At 34.1% G+C, this 18,014-nt stretch overlaps 1 protein-coding gene across 9 annotated transcripts in view; it reads left to right on the top strand.

Moving 5' to 3' along the window:
* Positions 1-15,467, top strand: part of LOC126702673 (uncharacterized) — a 30,094-nt gene extending 14,627 nt beyond the window's left edge. For 4 of the 9 annotated variants that reach the window (XM_050401488.1, XM_050401487.1, XM_050401486.1 and 1 more), the window contains 2 exons: positions 14,345-14,756; positions 14,868-15,467. In XM_050401488.1, the coding sequence (XP_050257445.1) occupies positions 14,345-14,756; positions 14,868-15,385 (930 nt within the window). In that variant the 3' untranslated portion in view covers positions 15,386-15,467. Of the gene's footprint in view, positions 1-4,229; positions 4,366-6,112; positions 6,525-6,954; positions 7,356-12,935; positions 13,093-14,344; positions 14,757-14,867 lie in introns of those variants that run through there. The other 5 variants (XM_050401491.1, XM_050401490.1, XM_050401485.1 and 2 more) reach the window with 5 other exon arrangements.
* The last annotated feature ends 2,547 nt before the right edge of the window (positions 15,468-18,014 follow it).

The raw sequence follows: 18,014 nt of genomic DNA, 5'->3' as shown, positions 1-18,014 counted from the left end.
CCCAAATCCTCTTAGCACCAGGACCTGGTCTAAACACTGTCTCAAGTTGCACAAAGAGCATGGTCCTTGTGCACCAGGTGCAGAACGGTTTCTGCCACCTAGAAGCTCTTTATCAACCCTGTCTAGGAAAGGATCATCCTTTGAAACTTTTGAGAAAATAGGACTTTGCTTTTAACCATTTTGCCAAGGTCCTTAATCAAGCAATATAGTGGAGATCATGGCTACTGCCTACTTGCAGTGTTATGGAATTCTGGACTGTTGAAAATAACAGTGTGAAAAAAACCTCCTGGAGAGTTGAATTTTGTATATTACATAATTGATGGTTGTGGGAGGCTATCCCATCCCCAAACACAGTACTCAATAAATGGCTGGGTTAGCATTAGCCATGGGTGAAACTGTGTACAAGAAAAACAAAACAGCTTTTGGAACAAGTTACTTTCACAGATCATCTCATTCAAAATATTCATTCTAATTTACAAACCAGAGTAATATGCCAAATTTTAATCAGCAAGCTGTCAGATTTAGTGCAATAAATATCGTATTAACTAGCTAGAGCCTAGAGGGAAAACTATAACCAGGGGAACCAACTAGTAAGGACTGGCAATTAATAGCACTTTAAACAGCAATTTGTAGCAAATCAGTTGAGGAGTTCACTCAAAGGCTAAATTAAATGGAATAGCCAAGCAGTGAAAAAGCACATATATGGGATAACTGCCTTGAGACATGTTCTCCTTGCAGTCAACACTACCAGTAGCATTGCTGTCTCTGTGCCCAACACACAACACTGTGTAAGAGAAAGAGATAGTGCTTGAAGCCTGAACTTGTTAATATATATGTATATATAAAAGGTGGGAGACTACAATTTGCCCACTCTTTCGCCAAGGAAAAGTAAATGAAAAAACAAAATTATCAACCCCATTGTGATTAGCATTTTTCACTTCTGTCAGCAGTATTTTAAGTTTGCCAATGTATTCATGCTACTATAAATATTAAGATTTTTTATTTGCAAACAGTGAAGCGAAATCTGTAAAAGGTAGGACCATTTTCTATCCATGCTACTATAAAATGCATAAAAAGAATTCATCCAAAAACAAAAAGGCAAAAAATTCATTTTCAGAGAAGAATTTTATATCATATATCATACTTACCTGTAAATATCTTAAATGAAATGGGAAGCAATTGACATTGAGTGGTCCAAGCAATGTACGGATTTTCTGATAGGTCCTGTCCTGGATCTGATGATTGATTTGCTTTGTGGCTCCTACAACATAGTTAACTATTGCATGGCCCCATTATAAATATGATTAAACAAAAAGGAAAGAATCTTCTTAGGTAGTTGCACACTGTTCATGCTATTTACTGACAATGTCCACCTAGTAAACATGGAGTAAATATGTACATTTAAAGAGCAAATGATATTTTACTTCCACAAAATAGAGTTTTATATAGATAACACAAAAGAGAACAAGAAAAGGATTTTTTTTACTACTTAAAGTAACACAATCAAGAAAGCAACATTAGGTAAATATGGCATAACCTCCAAAGAATTAGCATGCATTCAACCTAATTGACAATTCCAATCTTTCAGGGCAGTGCCTCAAGATATAAATGTAGAATATATTGGCATCTTGGTTAATACCCTGCCTCTAAGGTCCTCATCATCCTATGACTATCACCCTTAGTCCCAAAAATCAGATATACGAATCTACGTGCTTTCATTTTGGATACCCCATTACTGTCCACCAACAATTTTTCAAATCCAATTCAACAAAATACCCAATTAAGATTCATTTAACAAACAAGATAATGTTGAATGACAATTGCTCTCCACCATGGGGAGAGTTAAATAGCCCAAAAGATGCTGTCTAAAACAGCACAATTTATGTGATCACACTCTTTAAGAAATGGAAGAAACCACCTCCTATCAGTAAACTCTTCTTTGGTGAGAATTAACATTTTTCCCAACATCAATTTCTTGTACTATATTCTTTTTTGGCTAAAGACCCAATTCCCCGAATTAGCTGAGAATCCCTGAAAAAAGTTGAGAAATAAAGCAAAACCCACCAATTTTCTGAATATAAGAAGAGATCCAAAGAGAAGCAAGGAAGCTAAGTAGCAGAACCAAAGTCACCTTCATAATGAGTATATAAACAACATTTTAAAGCCTGAGGCTTCAATGTTTCTCAGAATAAAACATGGGTTTATGTAAAAGTGCATACTTTTGACAATGGCACAAATGAAGTGACTTAACTCCCAAATTCTGAAATCAAGAACTAAATGTGAAGAAGGTTTAATTTTTTATCCCCAGCTGTGACTGAGTGTCCTAAACTACCAAACTGCTCAAATATATTAAATATGAATAAACTTGAAGGCACAAATAAGGCCAAAACTCTAAAGAACTAATAGTCAAATGTGTGTGTATAACTGTATATATATATATCCTATTGACATGAAATTTAGCATACTTGGAATCCAATTGTGAAATTTTCAAAATATTTATTCCATTAAAACTTTAAGTAATATTATATTTTTTTAAGTTACAACAAATGTAAGGTCCAATTAGCTCAATTGGTAAATTATTTTATCGTAGAATAAGTGTAACTTAATCTACCTAAAAAACTAAAAACAAATACAAATAACTTAGTGTTAGTTTCAGGTAGCACACTATGGAGAGAAGCTAAAAATTAGCCTTATTTATTCACCCTCACGTGTTCTGTTCAAACTCAGTTCAGCCATATTATTATTCTAGAAGTAGAAGGTGATACTTTCAATGCACTCTCTCCACTTTCTAACTTATCAGCGGTTGAAATTCTTGGTAGCTTCAAGCTTGATTCTAATAGAACTTTAAGGCTTGGAGAGATAAATTTTTTTCAAATTTTTTTCATATACGAAAATTTTGATCTAGAAGTTTTTCGGGGCTTCCAAGCTTGAATTAGACAAGTTTTGAAAGTTCTTGGAGGCTTTGAAACTTGTTCCAGCAGTTTTTTTGTAAAAGGGTCCATAAATATTATGAGAACCATCTGCATCTCACCTTTGCCTTTTTATTAAATTTTTTGCAGTTTAAATTGGTAAGCCTAGTGTTGTATTGTAATTACTACTGAAGTATTTAAGTTTTTTACTTCTACACCTCATCTGGTTAGCTTGTATGAGACTATTAATTACCTTGTTATTTAGTTAGGGCAGTGATTTAGTTTTAAATATATATAGTAACACCTTCACAAAAGAAAAAAAATAAAGTATAATTTCTAATGCCTTACTATTTTGTTTGTAGTAGTAGTAATTAATAATATCTAATAATTATCAACTTGGCCATAGTACTGTGCAGATAAACATCGTAGCTCCATTTGTATAATCACCACGTTGTGCACGAGAAAAATTTAAAAAATATATATGCACAAGGATATCTGACATATACGTGTTCTTGTCTGATAATACCATATGATATGTGAATATATTTCTTATGCTTCTGCAAAAGGTGAATTAATTATCAAACAATTAATTTGAATAAGTGAATATATAGGACCACTGTTAGTTTTGCTTTCTGGGTTTTCACATGCGTACCTAAAGGAATCTGGAAAGAATCCAATACAGTGGGTTTCATTTTATTTATTTATAACCTTGATTCTGTGGCTTGTATAATATCTTTTTTCCATGAATAGAAATGGGAGAAACTGCTTTCAAGCAGGCATCTTTTGATAACAAAGATGCAAATGCTTTCTTCCAAGTGCATATATGACAAACAAAGCATGCTTCCACATTTATGTAGAGTATCATAAAGCTCCAAACCTCATAATTTAGCACTTTTTGGTGGGTATGGTAACATTTATTGTCATCGATTAGGTTCAAATTCCTCTTACAACAAAAGAAGAAATCGATTGGTATCATGACTTGAATCATTATGGAGTGCACAGTATAGATTTCTAATTCTATTGCATTAAAAAAATGATCACTTTGGACTTATATTTCCTATTATACACATAATCACATACAATGGACCATCATTGATTGACAGGGTCATCTCCTAGTAAATGGATATCGATTTTCTGCAATGCTTGTGGTGCTAGAATTTGATTGAAGTAAACCATGGTCGGTGATGATGCTTAGTAGCACCATATGATTCATGGCTCTAGCAAACGTGCCTCTCCTTATTATAATTGAGCACTGACACGTCAAGCAGTGGGAAGTGGGAACATTAGATTATATGGGTTTTTGTATCAATGCTGATTCACAACCTCAATGCCTCTTATATGCATCTCAGTCTCAAAGCACTTACCCATTCAGATTTTGTGATACAAAGTAGGTGGTAGCAGAAAAAGGTTAAGCAGAGCAGTGGTGCAAGGAATGGATTTCAGCCCAAGTTGCAAGGTAAGGACTCTTCCTCTCTCTCTTTTCTTTTTCTTTTTTTTTCTTCTTTGTCTAGGTGCTATATCACTACAACGGTCCTTCAAAGTTAAAATATTTGTGTACATTTTCACTCAACCTTGGTTATTTTCCTTTAAATCATGGTAAAAATGAAATAGGGGAGGGAAGAGAAGTGATCTAATTTGGAGCTTTGGCCAATTTTATCCATACTCTATTCAACCTTGGGTTTAATGTGTAGTTAGTTTGAATGCAACTAGGAAAATTAGTTTTCTGATTTTTTTATTTTTATTTTTATATATGTAATTTGACAAAAAAGAAAAAAGAATCTCAACCAACTTTTTCTACTGATATATTATAATTTTGGTTCACTTATTTGGATAACTAAAGATGAGTGGACAAAACTCATCATAAATGTCACCCCTAAGCACTACCTCAAAGAAACATATTCTAAGAACACTCATCCTTTGATTAAGTTTTATGCATTACATGATAATAAATCCATCAATGCAGTAGTTCCTACCTCGTTATCCAGTATCTATTTAAATTATCAAGCTTTATTCTATGCCTAGCTATCTTCATTATTTAACTCTTAAAATATATACAATATTATATGTGGAAATTTTAATTCTCAGTAATAAGACAGATATCTGAGGTGGTATATGAGGATTTGAAGCAATTACCAAAGGCAAGTAAAAAAAATAAAAATAAAAACAAAGCAACAACTAAGATCATCTCCAACGGTTTGGGCATCCGGCTCTAGTAGCTAAAATTTGGAGAAATATGCTCCAACAGTTTCGACAAACATGAATTTTTTTTTGGCTAATGAACAGTAGCCCATCAAGTCTGATGGGCTACTGTTCATTCTTCAAATACAATTTTTCTATTATAATAATGATGTGTTGTATAAAAAAATGTTGAAAGATGTGTGGTTGTTAAAAAAAGAATAAATAATGAATGAATAAATAATATTTAAATGAGATAGAGAATCTGTTGAAAGTGTATTTGAAAAAGTAGGTAGGTAAAAGCTAAATGTCACTGTTCATTCTCCAAACAATACAAAAATTTGAAGAAACTGTTGGAGATGCTCTAACCAACCCTCTCTAACATGAAGAAAAAAGCCGTACACTTGTTCATTGACTAGTGGTAGTGGAAGCTAGATGTGAACATGTGACTCACGTGCAGTCTATCTAAATAGATGAACTTGGCTTTGAAGAGTGCCTAAATACCATAAATATTTTCTAATCATGATGAGGAAAAAAAATTGGATTGGCACTAATAATGAAAAGTGTATAAGATATTTTATAACTTAGTCCTGGGCCTTGACTCTTGAAAGAGGGCTTTAAATCTGTAGAATGCCAACTAACTCTCCCACAACTAACACCTCCTCTCCTTATAAGTATTAGGTGGTGGGTGTGGTTGTGGGTTTAAGATCCACTAGGTGCATGCATAACTTACTAGTTAAAAAAATCAATTCCAAATATGTACGTGCTTAGTGTTATATATTTTGTTTATAGTCGAATCTAAATCTAGATGAAGGATACGATAAATTGAAGATTAGACTAGAATTTAGTCATTCCATGGTTAAAAATTAACATATAATAATCACATATGGTCTAAAGGGCAATGAAATAACCCCTCTCTTTGTTTTAAGGCAAATAACCCTCATTTTATCATAAGTAAAGATTCATATATCATAGTAACAAAAAGAGGCTGAATTACTTTACTTGAATGTTGGCTTCTCTTGCAAAAGGATAAGAAGAAAACCATAGACCAATCTGTGTTACTGTGCTGCAAGCTATTTATCTCTGAATCACGTAACCGTGCTGTCCTTGACGCTATTGAACAAGCCGCAAGGCTTAACCTAGAAACTGTCATCGTGAACAAATTTGAGGACCGAGCGTATAATAGGGTTCGGTACACTCTTGTATCATATGTTGTTCAAGATACCACGGGGAGTACCATTTATAGTCCATTGCAACAAGTTGTCCTAGCCATGGTTGAAGCTGCATTTGGAGCCATTAACCTTGAGTTGCACACTGGGACTCACCCCCGGCTTGGTGTTGTGGACGAAATTCTTTTCCATCCATTGGCTCGAGCATCACTGGATGAAGCAGCTTGGCTTGCAAAGGCAGTGGCAGCAGACATTGCAAATCGATTCCAAGGTCAGTTGAACCCTTCTAAAGCATCCTCCAGTTGTTGCCAAGTTAAGTAGGAAAAAAATTTTCACAATTGTTGACGTGGCTTATTGTGATTGAAGTAACATCACTTTTACCTAGATATATCATGAATAACAGAGTATGTCGAGTCATGAACAAATTTGTGTCCTCAGACTTAATGACAGAAAAATGCAATTTTACTTGAAGAGTAATTCTAAAGATAACTTGTTTCACAGTTGTTGATATAACATGTTATTAATGCATAATAAAAATGGTGTTAGTAGTGAAAACAGGTAAAAGTGATGTTTTTTCAATCATGATGGGCTATATCAACCGTTGTGAAAAGTGATCTAGAAAATGGTCCCTAAAACTATTCTTACTTGAAATGTATTTGCACTAGTAATATCGATGACAACATTTTCTTTTTCTGTTGCAGTGCCAGTGTTTTTGTATGCTGCAGCACATCCAACAGGCAAGGCTCTAGACACCATTAGGCGTGAGCTTGGATATTATCGGCCTAACTTTATGGGCAACCAATGGGCAGGATGGACCATGCCTGATACGCTTTTGGAGAAGCCCGATGAAGGTCCGTCCGAGGTCTCTCGAGCAAGAGGCATCACAATGATTGGAGCACGTCCATGGGTTGCATTGTACAACATACCCATCTTGTCCACAGATTTCTCAGTGGCTCGAAGAATTGCAAGGATGGTGAGTGCTCGAGGTGGTGGGCTACCCACGGTGCAGACATTAGGCTTGGTTCATGGAGAGGATTCAACTGAGATTGCCTGCATGCTCTTGGAGCCAAATCAAATTGGTGCAGATAGGGTCCAGAACCAGGTTGAGATGCTAGCAGCTAAAGAAGAGGTGGAAGTGGAGAAGGGCTATTTTACTGATTTTTCACCAGAGATGATTATTGAAAAATACATGAATTTAACTTCTACTCAAAGAGACTAATCAAAGACTATTAACAACTAGCCAAATCTACCAAGTTTCAATTTGCCAAAATGTCCTAACAAACATTGTAAGGGAAACCACCACCTTAATCATTATACTATTTCACCAGAAACAAGGTAAAAAATGGAGGAGAAAATCCAATATAATAGTTGGATTTTTCAAAACTTAGAGCCATGCACTTCATGACTTTGCTGTAAAGTGGATGATCATGCTCATTTCTTTGTTACTTATTTATTTATTATTTTTTTTATAGGACATATCTTTGGTAAGTTGATCACTTTTATAACTTGAATGTATAATAAAATATTAAGAAAAAACAAAGTTCCACAAGTTTACATCGGCCATATGATCTATGAATAGACCAATGTACAGTTGGAATTATACAACTCTAACCCTTGTCATAACACTGCTTTTTCAATGAAAATATTCAAAAAAAAACCACATGTCAGGCAGCTCCTGATCCTTTTAGCACCAGGACTTAGTCTAAACACTGTATAAATGTTGCACAAAGAGCATGGTCCTTCATGCAACAAGTGCAGAACGATTTCTGCCACCTAGAAGCTCTTTATCAACCTTGTCTAGGAAAGGATCATCGTTTAATAACTTTTGAGCAAATGGGACTTTGCTTGTGACCATTTTATCAAGGTCCACCAACGACAAGATTGGATGCTGCTCGGGAGGATTGCCGCAAGCAATACAGTGGAGATCATGGCTACTGCCTACTTGCAGTGTTGTGGAATTCTGGAATGTTGCAAATAACAGTGTGAAAAAAAAAAAAAAAAAAAAAAAAAAAAAAAAACCTCCTGGAGAGTTGTATTTTTTGTATTACGCAAGTGATGGTTGGGGGAGGCTATCCCATCCCCATACACAGTATCAATAAATGGCTGGGTTAGCATTACAGCTTTTGAAACAAGTTACTTTCACAGACCATCTCATTCAAAATACCAGAGTAATAAGCCAAATTTTAATCAGCAAGCTGTCAGATTTAGTGCCACAAATATTGTATTAACTAGCTAGAGCCTAGAGGGAAAACTATAACCATGGGAACCAACTTGTAAGGAGTTCACCTCATAGCAAATGGAATAGGAAGTTGTCCTATTTTAACCAATTCCCAACCACAGAGACTACAACCAAATGACTGACAATTAATATCACTTTAAATTGCAAATCAGTTGAGAAGTTCACTCAAAGGCTAAATTACAAGGAATAGCCAAACAGTGAAAAAGCACATATATGGCCATATGGGATAACTGCCCTCAGGCATGTACACCTTGCAGTCACCACTGCCAGTAGCATTGCTGTCTATCTGTGCACAACACACACACTGTGTAAGAGAAAGAGATACTACTTGAAGCCTGAACTCTTTAATACATATATATATATATATATAGTGGGAGATTACAATTTATCAGCCACATATTGTGATTAGCATTTTTCAGTTCTATCAGCAGTACATTAAGGTTGCCAATGTATCCATGCCACTATAAATATTAATATTTTTTATTTGCAAACAGTGAAGCGAAATCTGTAAAAGGTAGGACCATTTTCTATCATAAACAGAATTCATCCAAAAACAAAAAGGCAAAAAATGCATTTTCAGATAAGAAGTTTATATCATATATCATTCTTACCTGTATATATCTTAAACGAAATGGGAAGCAATTGACATTGAGTGGTCCAAGCAATGTACGGATTTTCTGATAGGTCCTGTCCACTGTCCTGGATCTGATGATTGATTTGCTTTGTGGCTCCTACAACATAGTTAATTATTGCATGGCCCCATTATAAATATGATTAAACAAAAAGGAAAGAATCTTCCTAGGTAGTTGCACACTGTTCATGCTATTTACTGACAATGTCCACCCAGTAAACATGGAGTAAATATGTACATTTAAAGAGCAAATGTTATTTTACTTCCACAAAATAGAGTTTTATTTATAAACACAAAAGAGAGAAAGAAAAGGATTTTTTTTTTTTTTTTGGACTACTCAAATGTAAAACAATCAAGAAAGCAACATTTGAGAAATATGGCATAGGCTTCAAAGAATTATTATGCATTCAGATACGCAAATCTACGTGCTTTCATTTTCGATACCCCATTACTATCCACCAACAATGTTTTCAAATCCAATTCAACAAAATTCCCAATTAAGATTCATTTAATTAACAAACAAGATAATATTGAATGACAATTGCTCTCCACCATATGGAGAGTTAAATAGCCCAAAAGATGCTGTCTAAAACAGCACAATTGATATGATCACACTCTTAAGAAATGGGAGAAACCACCTCCTATCAGTAAACTCTTCTTGGGTGAGAATTAACATTTTTCCCAACATCAAAATATTGCTCTTATTGCATATGATTTTTAAGTATTGGGAATAATTTTTTTTTATACAAAATAAAAATTCTACTTTAAGATAATTTACGTGTATATATATATATGTAAAACTCACTCTTAGAAACTTAAACTCCTGTCCTTACCCTTCATACCCCACAAGTACTTATACTTGTAAAATGACCATCGCACCAAAGTGTGCGATGGTGTATTGGGAATAATTATTAATTTAATGTTTAGCATAAATTTTAGGTATTACAAATTATTACTGATAGCAAAGAATACCAAATTATTATTGATGTTGGACTTATCATGCATTATTGGTATTAGAATTTTTTTTTTCCTATTACATTGTAACTTTTATTTTCAATTGATCGTAACTTTAAGCAAAATGAAATTTTAAAACTTTTGTAAGACTCTTCTGTGCATCGCACGGATTAGCGACTAGTATATATATAAAACCGAAACCTTTGACTTTTGGTTGACCTCTCTATATATATATATAAAACCGAAACCTTTGATTTTTGGTTGACATATCCACAATTTTCCACATCAGCATTTTTTATTTATATTTTTTAATTTGATTTAATTCTTTCAATTTTATAACACCAAATTCAAAAAAATTGAGGAGGGAAGAGAGAGTCCTAACAGGAATCTCTCTCTTTTTTCCTTAATCCTAGAGGTTTTTTTTTTTTTTTTTTTTTTTACACGTGAGTCTTTCTTTTTTCTTTTTTGAAATCTAAAGTGAGTTCTTTTTTTTTTTTTTAAATTCTAACGTGAGGTCTAATTAAAAAAAAATTATAATTAATTTTTTTTATAATTTTTTAATCCTAATTCTAACGTAAGTCTCTCAAAAAGTCATTTTCAAAAAAAGTCAAAAATTTCGGTTTTATATTATATATAGATAATAATAATGATGTAGCAAGTTCTAAGGATATAAGAATGCAATTTGTAGATCTACTATCAAGGTAACATAGATTAAATTGATGGTGGATAGTAGATTTAATTGCAGTTGAGTATTATGTAAAGTCATTACTATAGAATAGTTCACGCCGGGATGTTTTATGTGAAACCAATGATATGAAAGAAAAAGAATTTTTCTAAACCATTATATTGAACAAAAAATTACTTATTTTCATTCATTTTCAAGTTATACATTTTTTTTGAGTCAAGTCATAGACCTTTAAGCAAAACAAATACTTTTTATTTTTATTTAACTATTCTGTGCATCGCATGAATTAGCAACTAGTTACATAATATTTATATTCTCTCGTATCGCGTAATTAATAATATCTAATAATTATCAACTTGGCCATAGCACGTTGCAAATAAACATCATAGCTCCATCTATCTATATATCTATCTAAAAGCTGAAGCATAGCCGTTATTGTTGTTACACTCCTATTGAACCACATCAATAGTCACATCATCCACTTATTTTCTATATTTTCTTATCTCTTTTTCAACTTTTTTTTCTCCCTATTCTAAAAAAATAAAAAATAAAATAAAATCTCTCATTCTTCCTATTAGTTCACACCTATTTTTACACTTTTTCCAAACCCCTACCTTTTTACCTCTTTATCTCCCCACTATTCCTTACTTTACCGTTGCACTTCCTTTATTCTTTTTTCTTTCTTATATTTTGACTCATTTTTCCCTATTTTATTTTGTATAAATTTGATATTATTTTTCCTATTCAATCCGTATTTTTTCACACAAAAAATTGTAAGCTCTCTCTCTCTCTCTCTCTCTCTCTCTCTCTCTCTCTCTCTCTCTCTCTCTCTCTCTCTCTCTCTCTCTCAATGGACTTTTGTTCTTTCTTATAATTCAAATTAGGGTTGATGGTTCTTTTCTTTTTCTTTTTTAATATGTTTTTCGGTATTCTTTTTTTTAATTTTCCATCAGAAAGTCATCTCTTTCCCTTTTATAACTTCGGATGAATTTTGGTTTGGGTTAATAATTATTATTATTATTATTTTTTTGGAAATAGGAATTTGAGTTTATATCAAAACATAATCTACATAGCTATGAATTTAAATATGCTCAATTACCTACTAATTATAAAATCTATTTTTTTATTCCTTTGGTTTCATTTTAATTTTGGTTAAGACAATATTGTAATTTTGTAATGAGTTTTGATTATTACGATAATTTTCTTATTCCTTAAAAAAAATTAATAAAACACAAAAAAAATAATAATAATAATGATAGAATGATATATTACATCTCATTATATAATATTTATATTCTCATGCATCGTGTGAGTCTGTGGTTAATTTGTATAATCACCATGTTGTATATCAGACATAAACTTGTTCTTGTCTGACATACAATATGATATGTGAATATATTTCTTATGTTTCTGCAAAAGGTGAATTAATTATCAAATAATTAATTTGAATATGTGAATATATAGGACCAATGTTAGTTTTGCGTTCTGGGTTTTCACATACTAATCCAATGGAATCTGGAAAGGATCCAATACAATGGGTTTCTTTTTATTTATGGCCTTGATTCTGTGGGAGAAACTGCTTCCAAGCTGGCATCTTTTGACAACAAAGATGAAAGTGGTTTTCTACAAAGTGCATATATGACAAACAAAGCATGCTTCCACCTTTTTGAAGAGTATCATAAAGCTCCAAACCTAATGAGTTAGCACTTTTTTGGTGGGTATTCAGTCAGTTCAATAGGTTTGTCGTTGTCATAAAGTACTTAGGTAGATAGGTTCAAATTTCACTTACAATAAGAATATAAAATAAATAAATAAAATCCAATTGGTGTCGTGACCTGAATGTTATGAAGATTATAGAGTGCACTTCTAATTCTATTGCATTAAGAAAATAAAAATGATCACTATGAACTTATATTTCCTATTATACAAATAATCACATACAATAGACCATCATTGATTGACAGGGTCATCTCCCAGCAGAAGGATATCAATTTTCTGCAATGCTTGTGGTGTTAAAATTTGATTGAAGGAAACCATGGTCGATGATGCTGCTTAGTAGCACCACGTGATTCATGATTCCAGCAAACGTGGCTCTCATTATGATTGAGCACTGACACGAAAAGCAGTGAGACATTGGCTTATATGGGTGTTTATATCAATGCTGACTCACAACCTCAATGCCTTTTATATGCATTCTCAGTCTCACAGCACCTGCCCATTCAGTTCTTGTGATACAAAGTAGGTGGTAGCAAAAAACAAAAAACAAAAAAAAAAAAAAAAGGTTAAGCAGAGCAGTGGGGCGAGGAATGGATTTCAACCCAAGTTGCAAGGTAAGGACTCTTCCTCTCTCTCTTTTTTCTTCTTTGTCTAGGTGCTATATCACTACAAGGGACCTTCAAAGTTAAAATATTTGTGTACATTTTCACTCATCCTTTGGTTATTTTCCTTTAAATCATGGTAAAAATGAAATAGGAAAGGGAAGAGAAGTGATTAAATTTGGTGCTCTGGCCAATTTTATCCATACCATTCAACCTTGGATTTAGTGTGGGTTTGGATCCAGTCAACGTTTTAATGTGCAGTTTGAGTGGTACTAGGAAAATTAGTTTTCTGATTTTTTTTTTTTTTTTTATATATGTAATTTGACAAAAAAAGAAAAAAGAATCTCAACCAAATTTTTGTATTGATATATTATAATTTAGGTTCACTTATCCTTCTTTGGATAACTAAATATGAGTGGACAAAACTCAAAAATGCACTACCTCAAAGTAACATATTCTAAGCACACACATCCTTTGATTAAGTTTTATGCATTGCTTGATAATAAGTTCATCAATGCAGTAGTTCCTACCTTGTTATCCGGTATCTATTACAATTATCAAGCTTTATGCTATGCCTATCTTCAGTATTTAACTCTTACAATATTATATGCGCAAATATCAATTCTCAGTAATATGAAAGACTTCATTCATCAAATAAAATAAAAAGAAGAAGAAGAATAAGTAACAACTAACAAACCCTCTCTCATATGAAGAAAACAACCGTACACTTGTTTATTGACTAGTGGTAGTGGAACCTAAATGTCAACATGTGATGCACGTGCAATGATAAGGAAAAGAAATGGATTTGCACAAATAATGAAAAGTGGATAAGTTGTTTCATTACTTTGTCCTACAATACAATGTGGGCCTTGACTATTGAAATAAGGCTTGAAATATGCCAACATACTTGGCCTCAACTAGCACTCCTCCTAGATAAGACCGATTAGATACATCTATAACTTATCAATTTAAAAAAATCAATTCCAAATATGTATGAACTTAGTGTCATATATTTTGTTTATAGTCAAATCTAAATCTAGATAAAGGAAGGATAAGATAGATTGACGATTAGACTAAAATTTAGTTGTATCACTGTTAAGAATTAACAAATATTAATCACATATGGTCTAAAGGACAATGAAGTAACCTTTTTTTGTTGTTGAAGGCAAATAACCCTCATTTTATTGTAAGTAAAGATTCATATATCATTGTAATTAAAAGAAACTGAATTGTTTTACTTGAATGTTGGCTTCTCTTGCAAAAGGATAAGAAGAAAACCATAGAGAAATCTGTGCTACTATGTTGCAAGATCTTCATCTCTGAATCACGTAACCGTGGTGCCCTTGATGCTATTGAACAAGCTGCAAGGCTTAACCCAGAAACTGTCATCGTGAACAAATTTGAGGACCGAGCATATAATAGGGTTCGTTACACACTTGTATCATATGTTGTGCAAGATATAACAGGGAATGCCATTTATAGTCCCTTGCAACAAGCTGTCCTAGCCATGGTTGAGGCTGCATTTGGAGCCGTTAACCTTGAGTTGCACTCCGGGACTCACCCTCGGCTTGGTGTTGTGGACGACATTCTTTTCCATCCATTGGCTCGAGCATCACTGGATGAAGCAGCTTGGCTTGCAAAGGCAGTGGCAGCAGACATTGCAAATCGATTCCAAGGTTAGTTGTACCCTTCTAAAGCGTTCTAGAAAATAGTCCCTAAAACTACTCTTACTTGAAATGTATTTGCACTAGTCAGTTCGATGATTACATTTTCTTTCTCTGTTGCAGTGCCAGTGTTTCTTTATGCTGCAGCACACCCAACAGGCAAGGCTCTAGACACCATTAGGCGTGAACTTGGATATTACCGGCCTAACTTTATGGGCAACCAATGGGCAGGATGGACCATGCCCGATATGCTTTTGGAGAAGCCCGATGAAGGTCCGTCCGAGGTGTCTCGAGCAAGAGGCATCACAATGATTGGAGCACGTCCATGGGTTGCATTGTACAACATACCCATCTTGTCCACAGATTTCTCAGTGGCTCGAAGAATTGCAAGGATGGTGAGTGCTCGAGGAGGTGGGCTTCCCACGGTGCAGACATTAGGCTTGGTTCATGGAGAGGATTCAACCGAGATTGCCTGCATGCTCTTGGAGCCAAATCAAATTGGTGCAGATAGGGTCCAGAACCAGGTTGAGATGCTAGCAGCTGAAGAAGGGGTGGAAGTGGAGAAGGGCTATTTTACTGATTTTTCACCAGAGATGATTATTGAAAAATACATGAATTTAACCTCTGCTCAAAGAGACTAAATGAAAGACTCTTAAACAACTGCCATATCTACCAAGTTTCAATTTGCCAAAATTTCCTAATAAACATTGTTAGGGAAACAACCAGATTAATCAATATATTATTTGACCACCAAAAAGGTAAAAAAATGGAGGAGAAAATTCAATATAATAGTTGGATTTTTCAAAACTTAAGAGTCATGCACTTCATGACTTTGCTGTAAAGTGGATCATATGTTCATTTCTTTGGTAAGTTGATCACGTTTATAACTTGAATGTATGATAAAATATTAAGAAAACAAAGTTCCATCAGTTTACATCAGCCATATAATCTATGAATACAGCAATGTACGGTTGGGTTTATACAACTCCTACCGTCGTCATGAACACTGCTTTTTCAATGAAAATCTTCAAAAAAAAACCATATGTCAAGCAGCTCCTGATCCTCTTAGCTCCATGACCTGGTCCAAGCACTATCAATGTTACACAAAGTGCATGGTCCTTCATGCACCAGGTGCAGAACGGCTTCTGCCACCTATAAGCTCTTTATTAACCTTGTCCAGGAAAGATCTCCTTTGCAACTTTTGAGCAAATGGGACTTTGTTTTTAACCATTTTGTCAGGGACCTTCATCAACGACGAGATTGGATGCTGCACTGGACGATTGCCACAAGCAATATTGTGGAGATCATGGCTACTGCCTACTTGCAGTATTGTGGAATTCTGGACTGTTGCAAATAACAGTGAAAAAAACCTCCCGGAGAGTTGAATTTTGTGTATTACGTAAGTGATGGTTGTGTAAGGCTATCCCATCCCTATACACAGTAGTCAATAAATGGCTGGGTTAGCATTAGCCATGTTGAACCTGTGTACAAGAAAAGCAAAACAGCTTTTGAAAATTACAAACCAGAGTAATATGCCAAATTTAAATCAGCAAGCTGTCAGATTTAGTGCAACAAATATTGTATTAATTAGCTAGAGGGAAAATTATAACCATGGGAACCAACTAGTAAGGAGATTTCCTCATAGAAAATGGAAAATAAAGTTGTCCTATTTTTTACAAATTCCCAGCCACAAAGACTACAACCAAATGACATCCATTAATAGCACTTTGTAGCAAACCAGCAGGCATTTTATGGGATAACTGCCTTCAGGCATTTTCTCCTTGCTGTGATCCAACATTACCAGTGGCATTGCTGTGCATCTATGCACAACACACACACACACACAGAGAAAGAGAGAGATATTACTTGAAGCCTGAAATCTTAAATAAAATAGGTGGGAGATCGCATTGTAATTAGCATTTTTCACAGGATCATTTTTCTATTAGTCACTTTAGCGTAAAATGCATTTTCAGAACTGCTGTGCTCAATGAACTAAAAAGGTTGTATCATACTTACCTGTAAACATCTTGAATGACATGGGTACAAGCAATGTAAGATTTTCTTCTTATAAGTCCAGTCCTTGATCATGATGATTGCTTTGCTTTATGGTTCCTACAACACAGGTAAATATTGCATGGCCATTATAAATGTGATCAACTAAAAAGGAAATCTTTTTAGGTAGTTTCACTGTTCATGCATTTTACAATTTCCACCCAGTAAAACAATCAAGAAAGCAACATAAGGTAAATATGGCATAGCCTTCAAAGAATTAATATGCATTCCAACCTAATTAGGTTTGAATAAAAAGATTACTAATCATTAACACGCATAATCTTCACTTCACCGAAATCAACAATTCCAATCTTTCAGGGCAGTGCCTCAAGATCCAAATGTAGAATATATTGGCATCTTGGTTAATACACTGACTCTAATACTCTAAGGTCCTCACCATCCTATGACTATCACCCTTTTAGTCCCCACAATCAGATATGCGAATCTAGTCACATGATTTCATTTTCCATACCCCATTACTGTCAAATCCAACTCAACAAAATGCCAACTCAACAAACTGCCAACTCAAGATTCATCAAACAAACAATATAGCTTTGAAAGGCAATTGCTCTCCACAATAGGGAGAGTAAAATAGCCCAAAACAGGCAGTCAAAAGCAGCACAATTGATATGTATCACACTCTTCATACATGTAAGAATCCACTTCCTATCAGAAAACTCTTCCTGGGTGAGAATTAACATTTTTCCCAACACCAATTGCTTGTACTACATTCATTTTTTGGCCAATACCCAATTCCCTGAATTGGCTGAGAATCCCAGAAAAGTTGAGAAACAAAGCAAAACCCACCAATCTTCTGAATGGAAGAAGAGGTCCAAAGAGAAGCAAGGAGGCTAGGTACCAGAACCAAAGCCAGCTTCATAATGAGTATATAAACAACATTTTAAAGCCTGAGGATTCAATGTTTCTCAAAATAAAAACATGGGATTTATGTAAAACTGCACACGTTTAACAATAACTAACACAAATGAAGTGACTATAAACTCCCAAATTCCGAAATCAACAACTAAAATACTCAAAGAAGCATGTGAAGAAGGTTTGATTTTTGGTCCCCACTCCCGGTTGTGACTAAGAGTCCTAAACTGCCTAACTGCTCAAATTAATAGAATATGATATATGAATATACCTTGAGGAGCAAATAAAGCCAAAACTCTCAGGAAGTAAAAATCAAATGCTTGTATGTGTGTGTATATATATATA

This window comes from Quercus robur, chromosome 10 (genome assembly GCF_932294415.1).
Source record: "Quercus robur chromosome 10, dhQueRobu3.1, whole genome shotgun sequence".
NCBI classification, from domain to species: domain Eukaryota; kingdom Viridiplantae; phylum Streptophyta; class Magnoliopsida; order Fagales; family Fagaceae; genus Quercus; species Quercus robur.
Note: the sequence above shows the minus strand (reverse complement) of the source record. Positions and strands in the feature narration are given on the sequence as shown.